The sequence below is a fragment of the Monodon monoceros genome, unplaced genomic scaffold, assembly GCF_005190385.1.
Source record: "Monodon monoceros isolate NGI ecotype Baffin Bay Population unplaced genomic scaffold, NGI_Narwhal_1 Super_Scaffold_5, whole genome shotgun sequence".
In the NCBI taxonomy this organism is placed as follows: Eukaryota; Metazoa; Chordata; class Mammalia; order Artiodactyla; family Monodontidae; genus Monodon; species Monodon monoceros.
The window spans coordinates 110,394,282-110,408,335 of NW_021703782.1; the positions used below are offsets into that span (position 1 = coordinate 110,394,282).

General features: G+C 58.8%; 1 protein-coding gene across 8 annotated transcripts in view; it reads right to left on the reverse strand.

Annotated features, from left to right (window-relative positions):
- Nucleotides 1–14,054, reverse strand: part of COL5A1 (collagen type V alpha 1 chain) — a 164,799-nt gene that overhangs the window by 119,388 nt on the left and 31,357 nt on the right. For all 8 annotated transcript variants that reach the window (XR_003790719.1, XM_029202064.1, XM_029202063.1 and 5 more), the window contains exon 2: nt 5,006–5,173. Coding sequence is in view for 6 of the 8 variants with exons in the window: in XM_029202064.1 (XP_029057897.1) it covers nt 5,006–5,173 (168 nt within the window). In the remaining 2 variants the exon portion in view is untranslated. The remainder of the gene's footprint in view (nt 1–5,005; nt 5,174–14,054) is intronic.

Genomic DNA, 14,054 nt, shown 5'->3' on the forward strand with positions numbered 1-14,054 from the left:
TGGGGGGGGGTGGGGGGTGGGGGAGGGCGTGGGGGGGTGTCAATGCAGCTTTCAGTGGGGATGCTATCCTTGGGCGCCCTCTGCTGGCGGAACTGCTGCACAGCGGGGCAGCTGGGCTCTGCTGGTCCCTGCGAGCGCTGCTGATGCCCTGCTGAGGGGAGGGGGGATGCCACGAAAAGAACTGCCCCTGCAGCCCCTGGAGGACCCAGGGTAGACACACGGTCTCTCTAGCGTGAGGACAAGAGGGGCCACGGCAGCTTCAGGCAGAGAAACCAAACCCCAAAAGCCAACAGAGTTGTGTGAGTTTTCAAGGCCGTGATGGAGAGCAGGTGGAGAAATCCATCCCACGGCCCCCAAAGCTCTGGCTAAGGTGCGGATCTGGAAAGGCCCAAGGCTCACAGCCTGGGCAGAATCTGGCCCCATGTTAAGGAGCTAGAAGTTGGGGTCTGTTTGCTGTGCTCAGCACCGTGGCCCAGCCCATCCCCCGGGGCAGGAACCAGCTGGATGCCTCCGCTCCCGGAGAGGGGGTAGGTTTGGCCATGTGCTGTTAGGGAAAGGCTGCAGGAACAGTTTGATCAAGGGGCAGATGTGCAACAAATGTCTGAGAGCCACCATATCCAGCAAAGTTTGCCAGGTCCAGGTGGAGGGTGAGGAGGTCAGTGTGGTCATCTGTCTGAGGAAAGGCTGGCTTCATTGAGGGACCAACTCAGGCTGCCCTTCCACGGACAGGAAGCCATTTGGAAAGAGGCCCGTGGAGGCCACTACCGTCACAGCTGTCCCTCCACACTGCCCTCTAAACGTGGGATGTGAGAGGGAATCAGAGATCGCGCCCTGAGTGAACGGCCGTGGTAGGGGAAGGGGTTTGCGTGCAGGCCCCAGGGGGAGACCCCAGCCAGGCCAGGACCTCAGTGGTGGCCCTTTGGTCCCTGGGGGTGAGCGGGCACTAAAGGGCCCAGGGTGGTGTCTGACCCCAAGCATCTCAGAGGTCCCTGCTCACGTCCAGGATAGACTACAATCACCATGTGAGTCCGTGAGCCCCTCACTCTCATCTCAAAGGGTTGCCTGCCTCCCGTCCCCACTTCGTGATGACTCCATGCCTCTTACAGTCACCCCCCTGCCTCAGACAACGAGAAGAGCGGACATGGGAGTGCCCCTCCCCCTCCCTGCAGCGTGACGCACCACCCAGGACCACGAACGCCCTCGCTCCCGACTCATTCAGACGCTGCCTCCCAATTTTTAAATCGCTACAGTAACACACGTTCTCAGCTCAGATAAGCTGAAAGGAGAAATTACGTGTAATATTCATCTCCCTCCTGGCAAAATAACAAAGGATTTGTTGTCACTGTAGAGACCATTCATTCTCGTCTGGACATGAGCCGGACGCTGACACGCTTTATAATCTACACTGTCTGGGAGAAACTCGTCTGCTATCCAACGCTTCATGTTTTGTTTCTCAGAGAGAAGTCAAAACTGAGGGGTGAGCTGAGCAAGAGGCCCAGTTACTTCCTTAGACCATTTCCTTTCCACCCGGGCTGAAGCCCAAAGACACGGAGCAGTTTAGGTGTACAGTGGGCGCTTAATAAGTGCATCTGCTACTAAACTGAACCCTACTAAGCCAACAGTTACAGGTTCTGCTGGACAGAGGCTGATTCTGGAGGTCCCGCCCCACGGTGCAGGGCAGGCCTGGAGTGAAGGCGGAAGAGTGAGTGGGGGGCATAACTATGCCCAGGCCCCGTCTCAGATCCTGAGCAGGAAGGGAGTCTCAGCGGCCCCGAAGTTACCAGAGGGAGTGCGAAATGGGGAGAGGACCCCAATCCTAGGCACGAGAGCAGAGGAGGGGGCCGCGTGACCACGGGGAGGCTGGCTTGCCTGGATGTCTTCGGAGGGGATGGCTGGACCTCGGTGATGGCTGCAGGCCCGTGGTGCCGGGACACAGGGGCACAGCCCCAGGGGCCGGGGCAGCCTCATGGGACACGCCTGCCTCCTGCATTCAGGGAGGGCCCATGACGGCTTCTTCTAGGGTCTCAGGCCAGCCTTACGTTGACGTGCTGCCCGCCACGCCCGCAGGCAGAGGCCCAGGAAACGCCCCGCTCTAGGCAAGCTGTGCAATCCTCTCCGGTTTGTTGGTGGCCTCCACTTCCCCCAAAGCGTCACCGTCCCGGGTTCCGCTTTAGTCCTTACGGCCTGGTCTACCCAGTGTCAGGACCACCCAGCGCCAACCGTCAAGGTCAGTAACCTGGAGTTGCACTCCTGGCCCTGGTGATTCAGAACCCGGATTACAGGCTCTAAGCAAGACTAGAAAATCCCCTTAGGATCGGGCAGGAACAGTAGGCCCCGTCTTGCCGGCAAGTGCAGAGAAACCAAACCGCTTCTCTTCACCTGCTGGGAAGGGGGCGAGTCCTCTGAAGAACCCCAGCCCAAGGAACCTTGATTTCCCCAAAACAAACGGCCTGGATCGCAGGCGATCTGTACTAAGTGGGAGAATCAATGACTGGGTGAGGCCGGCGTCTGGGCTGGGGAAGGGGGACAGGTCCTGCAAAGGCTCCCAGATCCCTGCTCAGTTTTGGCCCCCAAGCCCACATCCACGACCCAGACCCACCCGGCCTGCACAGGGGCGCCTGCATCCCCAGAGAATCCAGGTGGCCTCTCGGGAGAACGATGGGGGTTTTCTCGTTACGGAGAGGTCACGCGGACCCGGACCTCCTTTGCACTGAGACGTTTAAAACGTCTATGCTCAACTCAGGCCACCACGGCCTCGGCCCGGCTGGGGCCACCTGACCACACCACCCCTTCCCTCTGCCGCTGCCCAGCAGACACAGTATCCAAAACGCAGCCAGACGCCACGGCTCCCAGGAGGCCAAGCAAAAAGCAAGACAGGTGGGTGCCCCTTCCGAGGTTTCCAAGACAGGAAAGGCCAGAGAGGCTGTATGGTTTCATCAACCCTGGGGCCTGCAGGAAAGACCCCCAGAAGTTCCCACTTAAATCATCCCCAAAGACCTCCGGTTCTATCTGGCATTAATGAGACAATCATTACAGATGGACCCACTGTACCCCATAAGCTAATGATGGCTAGAAGGCCCTGTAACAGCCTTTTAAACTCTTTGAGGATCTAATCAATATCCTAATTTGACAGGTTAGGAAAAATGTGGGCTTAAAAAAAAAGATCCCTGGGCTTCCCTGGTGGCGCAGTGGTTGAGAGTCCGCCTGCCGATGCAGGGGACGCGGGTTCGTGCCCCGGTCCGGGAGGATCCCACATGCCGCGGAGCGGCTGGGCCCGTGAGCCATGGCCACTGAGCCTGCGCGTCCGGAGCCTGTGCTCCGCAACGGGAGAGGCCACAACGGTGAGAGGCCTGCGTACCGCAAAAAAAAAAAAAAAAAAAAATAGATCCCTGTCTGCTGTTGAGGAATTCATACCAGATCTCCAATAACTGGCCTGTATTCTGAGACCCTCTGACATTTCTCGCCCCAAGATAACCGGGGTCCGGGGGGTGGGCAGGGATACTAACTCCGATGAATTGGTTGTGACCCTGAACTGGGTGGCAGGGATCAGATTTAACTAATTTTCAGCAAAGCAACTACAGATGACCTCGAGGTAGGACACCTAATTCCACAGGACGGCCTTGGAAGGTGACCACGTCACACACACGTCAGGCAGTGGGTGTCTGTCCCAAAGTGCAGTCACCATTGTCTGGGGCCGTCAGCTCTCACAAGCCTCCCCTGCCCCCAGCCCCTCAGTCCCCCTAGGACAGGAATTCTAAACTGGGGACTCGGGGCGGGCGAGCAGACAACTTCTGGGTGATTCTAAAAGATACGCTGGCCCCAAGAAAGGATAAGAAACACTCCTCTGGCCGTGAGGGAAAGTGAAATCCCCACGGTTCTTTGTGGCGAGTGACCCAGGAGCCCTGGCAGTGACCCCTGTCTTCAAGGATGGTCAAACGCTCTGGAAGGGGGATGTCTGGCTCCCAAAGGCGGTAAAGCGGGGGGGCTCTTTAAGATAGTGATGGGGCTCAGGGCCCCGGACAGATCTCACCGACCCCAAATGACATTCCTGGAAAGAGCAGACCCTGCCCCTCTCGCAGAGACAAACCCTTAAAAGTCCCCACTGGATTTAAAGGAAAGCTGAGAAAACAGCTGGGGTGAAGCAGAGTTATGAGTGAAAGGGTTAGAGGGAGCCCAATGCAGCCCCTGAAGGAGTGTGTCCTTCCGGGCCCCGGGGGGGATGTGATGAAACAGAGACGCCATTACTTGTCAAAAGGTTGCCCGATTCAGGGCTCAACGTCCAGGGTGCATAACGCAGTCACCAAAACGATGTCGTATGGTCTTCTAACGATTGCAAGACACCTCCTGAGGTGAGTTCATCTGCCCAAGGTCCCCTGGGCCCTTTCTGATGTGAGTCAGGAAGAAGAACTCCTTTGAGGTGGAGGGAGAGGTAATCAAACCTGGGCCTAGTCAGCCGGTCCAGGCCCCGAGGGTGTGAGGGGGGCAGTCAGGGACCACCTGGATGCTGCATCCGAGCAGCAAACGTCACTTCCCGCTCTGGGTACGTAACTAAAAGCAGCGATGTGACACTGGGCAATGGATTCTCATTAAGAGCCTGCACTCTCTTGCTGGGAGCCGTGACATCTGATTCACGTGTCTCTTAACGTCCTCGCCCCCAGTTAAGCTTCTGTCTGGAAGCGTTTCCTTTCCCGTGACCCCAGGGTTTCTCTTAACCCCGTCACCCGGGAACCATCCATCTCCTTTTTGCCTTTGGAGTCCTGACAGCCTGTCCACAGCTGGAGAGACACCTGCTTGGAGAAGCAGTGTCAACAGATGTGGCCCCGCTGTCCCTTTGGTGGTGGACGGTGAGGGGTGCCGGGTTGTGTTTTCACTATCCTGACATCAAACCAGGCTCATTCGCGGAAAACCAAGCACGTTTCTCCACCCCACCGGCTCCCGGCTCTGCTCCCTGGCTGGGGGCGGGAGATGGAGCCGCACCCCACCAGGCACACACGCCATCTCTCACCAGGGTACAGCTGCTTGGTGGGCGCGCTGAGTTGGGCATCTTTTGTGACCCTGTAAGCGACATCCGGGCCTTTGGAAGATCGCCGCACTGCACAGAAGCCTGTGGTCTTGGTTATTCCGTCAGGCAGGTTGTGAAAATCTAGAACCTTCAGGAGATCTGCTGGCTGAGCTGAAAGGACAAAGAGGAGGTGCAGGTTAGCCACGGGCAGGAAGCGAGTGCCCACGGGGCAGGCCCACCCTCTGGTGAGCCCCCGGAGGGTTTAGATGAGCTGGAAACCAACCTTCACCACCTCCCTTCATCCACACCTCAATCTCTGACACTCAGGAGATAGATACCAAGGGATCAGCTCAGAAACTGGGTGCTCTTGGGGGCAGGACACCCCACTTTGTAGAAATGCACATGGCCAGAAATGTTCCCGACCTGGTCCCTGCAAGCAGCCACCCACCAGGAGCAAAGCCTCCCTGATTTTGCACTCACGTTGCTCTTTGTTTCCCCAAGTGCCGTACAAGCCTCGGGTTCCCGGACACCTCTCCTCATTCGTGTCAAAGAAGACCCACCCCAAACACAAGCTGAAAGGCGGTGTTAGATCCCACAGCTGATGGAAGCAGCTTTATAAAGGCTGGTCCCACGAAACGGGAGTGACTGACAGCTCACGAAATCTGTTATGTAACTGCCGGAGCGTGTGCCCCTCCTGGGTGCCACCGAGAACAGCGGGCATGCCCCTGGCACATTTTATCCCCCACCCTCAACCAATTAAAACTTAATTTCCCCATAACAGTTTACACAGATAGCCAGATTCTATCTGCCCCCAGAAGACTGGCGCATACAGGGCAAGACAGCGCAGAACCAAGAGCAAGAGAGGGGCGGGTCCCTGCATCGCTTCTGGAAAGTTCCTGACCTCCCTCCAGGGCCCCACAGAGAAGGGAGCAGCCCCTGATGGCAGGGGAGAAGCTGGCATTCTGGTGAGCTCAACCATCCCCCACAAATGCAAAACATAGCCTCCATGTGCCTGCACATGCCCCAACCACATCAGAAAGACCCCAGACCTCCAGGCTATGAGGACCACAGGCTTGCGATCCACACGCCCCCCCTGCCCTAAACAAAGCCAGTTTCGTGTGGAAAGTTCAGCTCACGCTACTACAAACAAGAGTCCTGGGAGTCCAGGCAGACAAAGTAAACTCGAACTTGGAGTCAGCGTGACAGGACATCTGTGCAGCTGGGCTTTTGGGGAACCCAGTGGCCAGCACCCGCCTATCCATGTGGGTGTGGGTGGGGCTGCCACACCCCCTCCACTGGGGCATGTGGGCCTCTCTGGCCAATCAGAGCACAGCACCACCCTGTCCCTGGGGCTCGGTCCAGGGCTGGGCATGTGACTGGACCAGGCCAAGGAAGCTCCATCCTGGGGCTTTTTCCTCTCTGCTCTGCTGCCTTCACTCATGGATGATGAACCTGCAGCTGCAGGTGGCTGTCTTCTGGCGGTTGGGGGAGCGCCTGTCTGAGGATGTGGACAGACAGACTCCCGCCACACAGCTTGGGCTCCTGGATCAAGCCGTGCCTGAAGAAAACTCATCTACACAAACCAACAGGCTGTCATCATGCTTATGCCAATTTGGGTTAGATGCTGACACTTGCTACTAAAAGTCCACATCCACTGCTGGGTGCAACAGCGGGCTGACACAAGCTTGCCCCTGGGGTCTCCGGGATCCTTAACTATTCAGTTCCCCGGCCCACCGACCTTCCTCCCCAGAGGGTCGTTACATGCCTGGGACTCGCTCAAGAGGAAAGTTCCACCTTTTTAACAAGGGTGAAAGCTTTGGAGGTGAGAAAGGACCACCAAGGCCGGTTTCCCCTTGGCCGGGTTCTGAGCAATCCTGCAGCCAAGCTGTTGCATGTGGAACCCAGCACAGCTGTCGGGGGTGGGTGGCCATGCAGCCCCGCTGCGTGTCCAGGTAAGTCCTTAGCAAGAGAATCACCCAGATGGAAGCCTGGAAGGGGAGCAGGTGCCGGGCGGGGCGTTTAGGGCAGGCATGGTGGACGGTGCCAGAGGAAGGGGGGGACGGTGCCCTGTAGGCCATCCCCACCATGAGGAGCTGGGCATGAGGGTAGGACGGCAGGTTGGGCCAGGCTCTGAGGGGGACCAGGGTGGAGGCGAATTGAAGCTGCTCTCCATCACTAAACACACACCAACCCCCGGCCCCGCCCACAGTTCCCTGCAAGGCACCGTAATGCCCAGATTCCAGGGTTCTGAGGTCCCCTGTTCCAGCGGTGTCATTTCTACAACTCGGCTTTGCTGCACACCTCTGTCACTTTAATCAAGGGACCAGAAACCTGGGGGATGAGGATTTCCCACCTCTGCAGAGGGAGGGGCACGGTAGGGACCCAGGACACCCTTGGTCCAGGCTGGTGTCCACCACGAATAGAGTTGCTGCTTCTCAGGGCCTCTCTGATTCTCCTGGGGGGCTTCAAGCTCCTGCCCAGAGCCCTCCCCCCACGCAGGGGGGGTCAGCCCCTTGCGCGTGGGTGGCACCTCCGAAGCGCTTGGCACCAGCGACCCCTCCCACCCTGCGCCCCCACCCCCCCCCCACCAGAAGCTTGTCCACTTGATATCAGAAGCAGAGCCAGAGGCACAGCCCAGGGCCTCAACTTGGCCTATGGGGAGAGATGGCCGTGCCAGCCGCTGGCTCACCTGCCCTGTGACACAGCCAAGCTCTGGCTCATCTCTGAGATGGTCGGCTCCAAGGTTGGCTGTGGCCAGGAGAGGCATCAAAGATCTGGGCTGGGCGTCTGGGACTCACGACCCAACAGACGTGATGCTCTTCCCAGATGCGCAGGCTTGCGGACCTGCTTCTTCCATGGCCAGCAGAGAGAGCTGTTTCCCAGAAGCTTTCCAGGCCATGTTTATGGACCTCTGTTGGAACAAGCTGAAAAGGCCGCCAACATTTCCAGGCCCAATGCCACCCCTCCTGCTTGTGCCAGAACTAAAAAAGTATTTTTTTCATTTCATAAAAAGTGTGGTAATGGCTTCCATGGTCTCTCCTCCCTGGGGACGCCAGAGACCCCCTCTTTGAACTGGGAGCCTTGGTTCCTCTATCAGCTCAAGAATTCCGCTGGGAGACAGCACCGGCTTTGGGGACAAGTGGGCGGGGTCTTGAGCCCAGCATCACCCCCCAGGGAGAACATCTCAGGGCCACTTCCTCTGGGAAACAGCCCAGCACAGTTCCTGGGACACCAGAGCCTTCTCCTGGCTCCTCCCTCCGAGCAGAGAACGTCCCGGGGCTCCCTGGGGAACACCGTGGTCCACTGGTTCAGGGAAGACAGAAAAGGAACTGACCGTGCAGCCCGTGCACCCTACCGGGGGCCCCTCCCCACCTGAGAAGCACAGGTGACATGAGCAAGGCAGCTCCAAGGGCTTCGTGGAAACAGAGCCTGGTGGCTTCCACGTAACCCTGGTCGTGACAGGGATCGCCCCCGCGCTGGGAGCCCCCAGGAGCGGCGGGCACAAGGCCTGGGCTCACTCAGGCTCTTCCAGTGTCTTCCTGTTCCGCGGAGCCTGGGCGGCTGAAAACTACATTTCCCAGACTCCTCTGCGGGGAGGGCTCGGGATGAAAATTATGTTCCACACTCAGAGCGGAGCTGGAACGGGAGAGAAAGAAACCCTCTTCTTGCAGGGTCTGGGACCACGTCACGGGGTCCATTGACATTTGCAGACTTCTTGAAGTCTGGGTGACCTCCCACTCTGGTGGTGTGACCATGAGTGGGGGGGGGGGTCTGGTGACCCCACCACTCCTTCTCTGCCAGTGGCTGTGTAAGCCCCCGATTCCTGCACTCAGTCTCCTTCCCCTACAGTAGCCTGCTGCTCCCTTTCTGCTTGTGCACTGAACCTGCCTGAGACCGCGTAGATGTAACCAGGTATTACACCCCCAGACCCGTAAAGGAATGGATGCCGGAGAGGTCAGTTTTAAGGCAGAAAGGGGGCAGCTGAGAAAGGATTTGGAAACGTAGAGTTGAGTTCCAGTTGCCCTATGCCAGAAGGGCAGCATGAAGGCCCTGAAAAGCAGTGGCACAAAGGAGAAGCTCAAATATAGACGTGTACGCTGTACACCTGAAACTAACACAACATGGTAAAACAACTAGACTTCAATAAAGATATATATATATAGAAGTGCAGGATGGACGGACGGATGGACGGACGGGTGGATGGACAGATGGACGGACGGATGGATGGATGGAAAAATGGATGGATGGACGGGTGGATGGACAGATGGACGGATGGACGGATGGGGTGGATCGATGGATGGATGGGTGGTGGATGGGTGGACGGGTGGATGGACAGATGGATAGACGGATGGATGGATGAAAGGAAAGACGGACGGATGGATGGACAGACGGATGGATAGACGGATGGACGGACAGATGGACGGATGGACAGATGGATGGATGGAAAGATGGATGGACAGATGGACAGACAGATGGAAAGACGGACATATGGAAGGTGGATGGACGGATGGACGGATGAACAAGCAATACACATGTGAATGGTGCAAATCAGGGGGTAGATGTCCCAGAGACAAACTTTACAATTGGCCTGCTAAGTAGTCAAACATTTCAACTGCCAATGGCAACGTCTCCACCAACCACCCAAAGATGACCTCTCTGCCTCCCCCAAAAGGCACTTCCACAATCATCCCTACAAGTCAGCTGCCCTGTGCTCCTCCGGACACAGAATAACGGAATAAGGGAGCTCCATGTCACCCAGCGTCCTGCCGGCCCTCATTTCACAGCTGCAGGACACGAGATGCCAAAGCAGCCATGCAGAATGACTGCAGCACGCTGCATGCCCGGGACACTCATGACCTGGACCACCAGTGGGTCACTGCGGCCCGGCATGTGGAACCAGAGATGGCAGGACTAAAACCACACTGGTGAGCCTGGAGGACACGGCACACACCCCCGCCGAGAAGAATCAAGCTCCAGTAGCCAGCTGGCTGGTGACACAGCCGGGGACAGCATCACTGCGTCTGCCCAATGCTCCGCTCCCCTGCCCAGAACTAGCAGAGCTGCCGGGGGGTTGGCGAGGGCATCCAGCACCTAGGAGAGCAGGTGGAATCAGGTGACTGCTTTTAGCAGGAATTTAAATTGGTTTCTGGCAGTCAGCTGGCTTCTGGACACCCCTCCACTGTGCTCAGAGCAAGGAAGGGGCCACTGAGGCCAGGGCGCCAGCCTGCCCAGGCTTGAGGGTCCATCTCAGGCTCAGCAGCTCCTCTTTTGCGAGGAGAGCCCCTCATGGAAGAATGTTTCTCTGCCAACAATGCCAAGTCACAGCCCGCTTTCAGGAACGGGCGGAGGAGGGAAAGTAGGGAGAGGACTTGGGGTCACCACCCTGAGCTACAAAGGACGCGTCCTCAGAGTGGTATCAGAATGTTCCAGCCGGGTGCTGCGGACCAATGCCACCAGTCTTCTGCCAGCCCCAGGGCACAAGAACACCCGGGGTTGGGGGCTCCTCACCAAGTGCTGACATCGGCACCTCATCCCCCCCAGCCCTCCTCAGCCCTCAGAGCTTGATGTGGGAGGTGGGGTTCAGAACAAAAGTGACTCAGCCAGAAAGACCCACCTGAGCCCAGAGGCCCAGGGAGAGGGAGCCATTTCCATGGTTTAATGGTTCACCAAATTTAACGTCCCCAGGTCTCAGTGGGGACGCCAGTGCGGATGGAGCTTAGTCACCAGCCACGCAGAAGCTGCTGCACTCACCGGGCACTCAGCCACGTTTGTTGAAAGACTAAGTGAGCAAACCCACAGCTCTTACGTATGACAGGCAGAGAGGGGGGACGTGGCAACTTGAACACTGCCGCTACCTCACCTTGGCGCGCTGTCACCGTATCACGTTGGACTTAACTCTCGGAGTGACACTGAGCTGCAAGCAGGGGACACGCTACCGTTCCACGTGCCGGGAAGGAGCTGGGCCGAGGTCCTGAGAGTCAGACCTCCTGAACGAGGCTTGCCAGGGTCTGCACTGGCTCGAACTCCACTCCTGTTTCTGCTTCTCCCCCAATAAGCTACGAATATTCTTCAGCACGTGCCGTGGGTAAAGACCGCCTTTGAAGCCCAGGCCAGACAGTGTGTTCGGTCGCCGTCCCCCTCCACCCTAGAGGCTCAGGCAGGAGTCTGTGACGTATCAGAACTGCCTGCGGTGCGCCTTGAGGTTCCACCAGGTAACCCGTGACTGAGTCCCATGCGGAGGCAACCTCGTCCTCAGTCCCCCGCGTCCCGCTCACCGTCTGCACAGCCCCCATCCCATACCTGCCTTCGCTGGTCTGGGAAGGCCACGGCCCTGGTGACGCATGCACAGGACACTCCAGACCCCGGGGCCCAGGCAGCGCTGCTGGGTAAAGTGAAGCCAGCTTGAGTCCCCGGCACCCCAGGGGGCGTGATGCTGATCCGGCCTCCCCGGCCCTGGAGCTCCCAAGCACACAGCCCGACACCTGCCATGCCGAGCCCTCGACCCCGAGCCTGAGGCCCGGTCCTGCCAGCGTCTGGGGGCCGCTGGAGAAGAGCAAGCCGGACGTGCATGACGGGGGTGCCGGCAGAGGGGTGGGGGTGAAGAGGCTTTTGCTCACTCCAAGGTCAACGCCATTCCGTCTTCAAAATTCTCTGAATTGTCTAATTTCAGAGCTAGAAGGGGTCATAAATAACACCCAGGCTGATGACCTTTCTTCTGCAAGAGGAGCTGTGTGGAGAAGGGGTGTGGCCATCTCGAGTTCACACAGCAGGCGGGTACAGAGCCGCCCGCAGCTTCTGATCCACCCCAGTCCTGAACTCCCTTCCACGCGGCACCAGCAGATGAAAGACGGAGCTGGTGACGGGCCCCGAAACCGCAGCCCCACTGCCCTCACTGCCCTCGCCGCCCTGGTGTGTCTGTCGTTCCCTAAGTATAAATACACCTAATTCCCTGCGTGAGGTGGGTCTGCCTTCCTGGGCTGCGAGCCTCAGGAGGGCGGGGGCCCGGCCTGGCGTGTCCCTGCTGAAGCCCTGTCACCCGGCCGGCTCTCACGGTAACTGCCACCGAAGGGAGCATCTGTTCTGCATTTTCGGGGCGCCCAGCAGGCTCACCCGCGAAACACACCTGCCCTTCCTGCTGTCCCTGCTAGATCCCATCTTATGCTTCCCGGAAGCAAAAAAGAGTCATGGCTCTTACAGGACTGAGGGACGGCCAGTGAGTGGGGTGGGGAGAGCTGAGGGCCCCCTCACCCCGGGCCAGGGCCCCTCCCTACCAGCCCTCCCCACGGGGCCCCGGCACAAAGCACGTGGCCCTGTCGGGAAGGTCAGCCCAGCAGGTTGGAAAACAAACAGGCTGCCTTGGAGGCTCTGAACGAAATTCTTCTTCAATGACCCCACTGAGGGAACAAAGCGAAGGGGAGGGCCGGGGGCAGGTGAGGCAGGACACTGGGTGGCCATCCCCTGCCGGACCTTCCCCGGCTGCCACTCACCCAGGGATGTCACAGGGGCAGAGACCTGAGCCCAGCGCAGGGGAACTTGGGCCGTGGCCACAGGTTGACAGGCTCCTGCGCTGACAAAGACCACCGCCCTTAGCTCTCCTCGGTGGGTCCCCTAGAACCTCCCTCTCCTCTACCCTGCCTCGAGGGCACCCAGCCCTCTGACCCCAGCCCTTCCCAGGGGCCCACACTCCTCACCCACGCCACACGTTACACGATGTCCATGAGCAGCATCCCCGGGGGGTGCAGTGCCCAGCGCACCCGCCCTGCTCAGGCTGGGGAGCCGCCTGAAGGCCTGAGGCTCGGCAGAGCAGAGAGTGGTGGATTGGAGGACGGAAGGGCTAGGCTCGAGCCCAGCTCTGCCCGCCCTGTGCCAGGGTGCCCAGCGGGAATGGACGTGAGGGGCCTGCCCACCGGGCAGGGGAGCCCCTCCATCTCCTGCTTAAACCCCGCCTGCCTCACACCATCTCTGACCTCCTGTCCATCTCTGTCGCTTCCTGGGGACGAGGAACGGCCGCCAATGAGCCCAGCTCGGGCCCACGGGGGCCGGTGACAGTGAGCTTGTCCCTTGCCTCTGGTCCATTTTCCCGTTTCTGAAGAAGGGCTGAGGACCCACCAGCAGGGCTTCTGGGAGGATTTTTACCGAAGGAGACAGCGCCATTGTGTGTCATCCCCGCACACCCGCCTGACTTGGCCTCCCCCGCACCCCCAGGGGTGACACAGAACACCCGGGTTAGGGTGCAGTGGACGTGATGCTGACCCAACCCCCTTGTGGGCCCCGTGGCCCTGGTGACAGGGAGGGGTCACTTGGCAAGGAGGCAGCACCAGGACAATGGCTGCAGGGGTCTGGGGCAGGGCTGACGGGCAGTGGCAGCCAGCCTGGGGGAGGGGCAGCTGGGCCCTGAGCTCTCCGCTCCCTTAGTCATCAAGACAGCTCACCAAGTAGGCACCTGCCTCTGCAGATAAGGAATCTCAGGCTGGGAGACGCCAGGTGAGTCATCCCAGGTCCTACTGGGATGCAAACAGCTGTCTGGCGGCAAAGTCTCCCGTCTCCCCCGACACTTCGGGGAGGAGAGAGGGCAGGGTGCTCCCGTGACACCTCCAGAGAAACCACTGCCGAGCTCACTCTCCTTCCAGGGAGGGAACAGCAGACAGCACGGCAGCAGTGACGGGGTGGAGCAAGGTCGCTCCAAGGCAGCGAGAACCTGCTCTTTCTAGAGGTTCAGGACCCTGGGAAAGCCTGGGATGGAAAGAAGATCCTCAACCTCCCCCGTCAAGGGATGGCGGAGAAGCTCAAAACCCCGGGCTAAGAGAAGAATGACAGGTCAGAGGATGCCTCTCTTGTTTTACTTTCTACCTCATCAAAATACTGGTCGGAACATCAACTGAGAAAGCATCTCAGAGACACAGTCCTCTCCTTTGTCTCTTCAAAGTACCACATGGGATGCTCAGTAAACCCTCACTGAAGGATGGACACATGGGCACAGGGATGAAGTGAATGGAAGGATAGATGGATGGATGGAAGGATGGATGGAAGGATGGATGATGGATGGATGGAA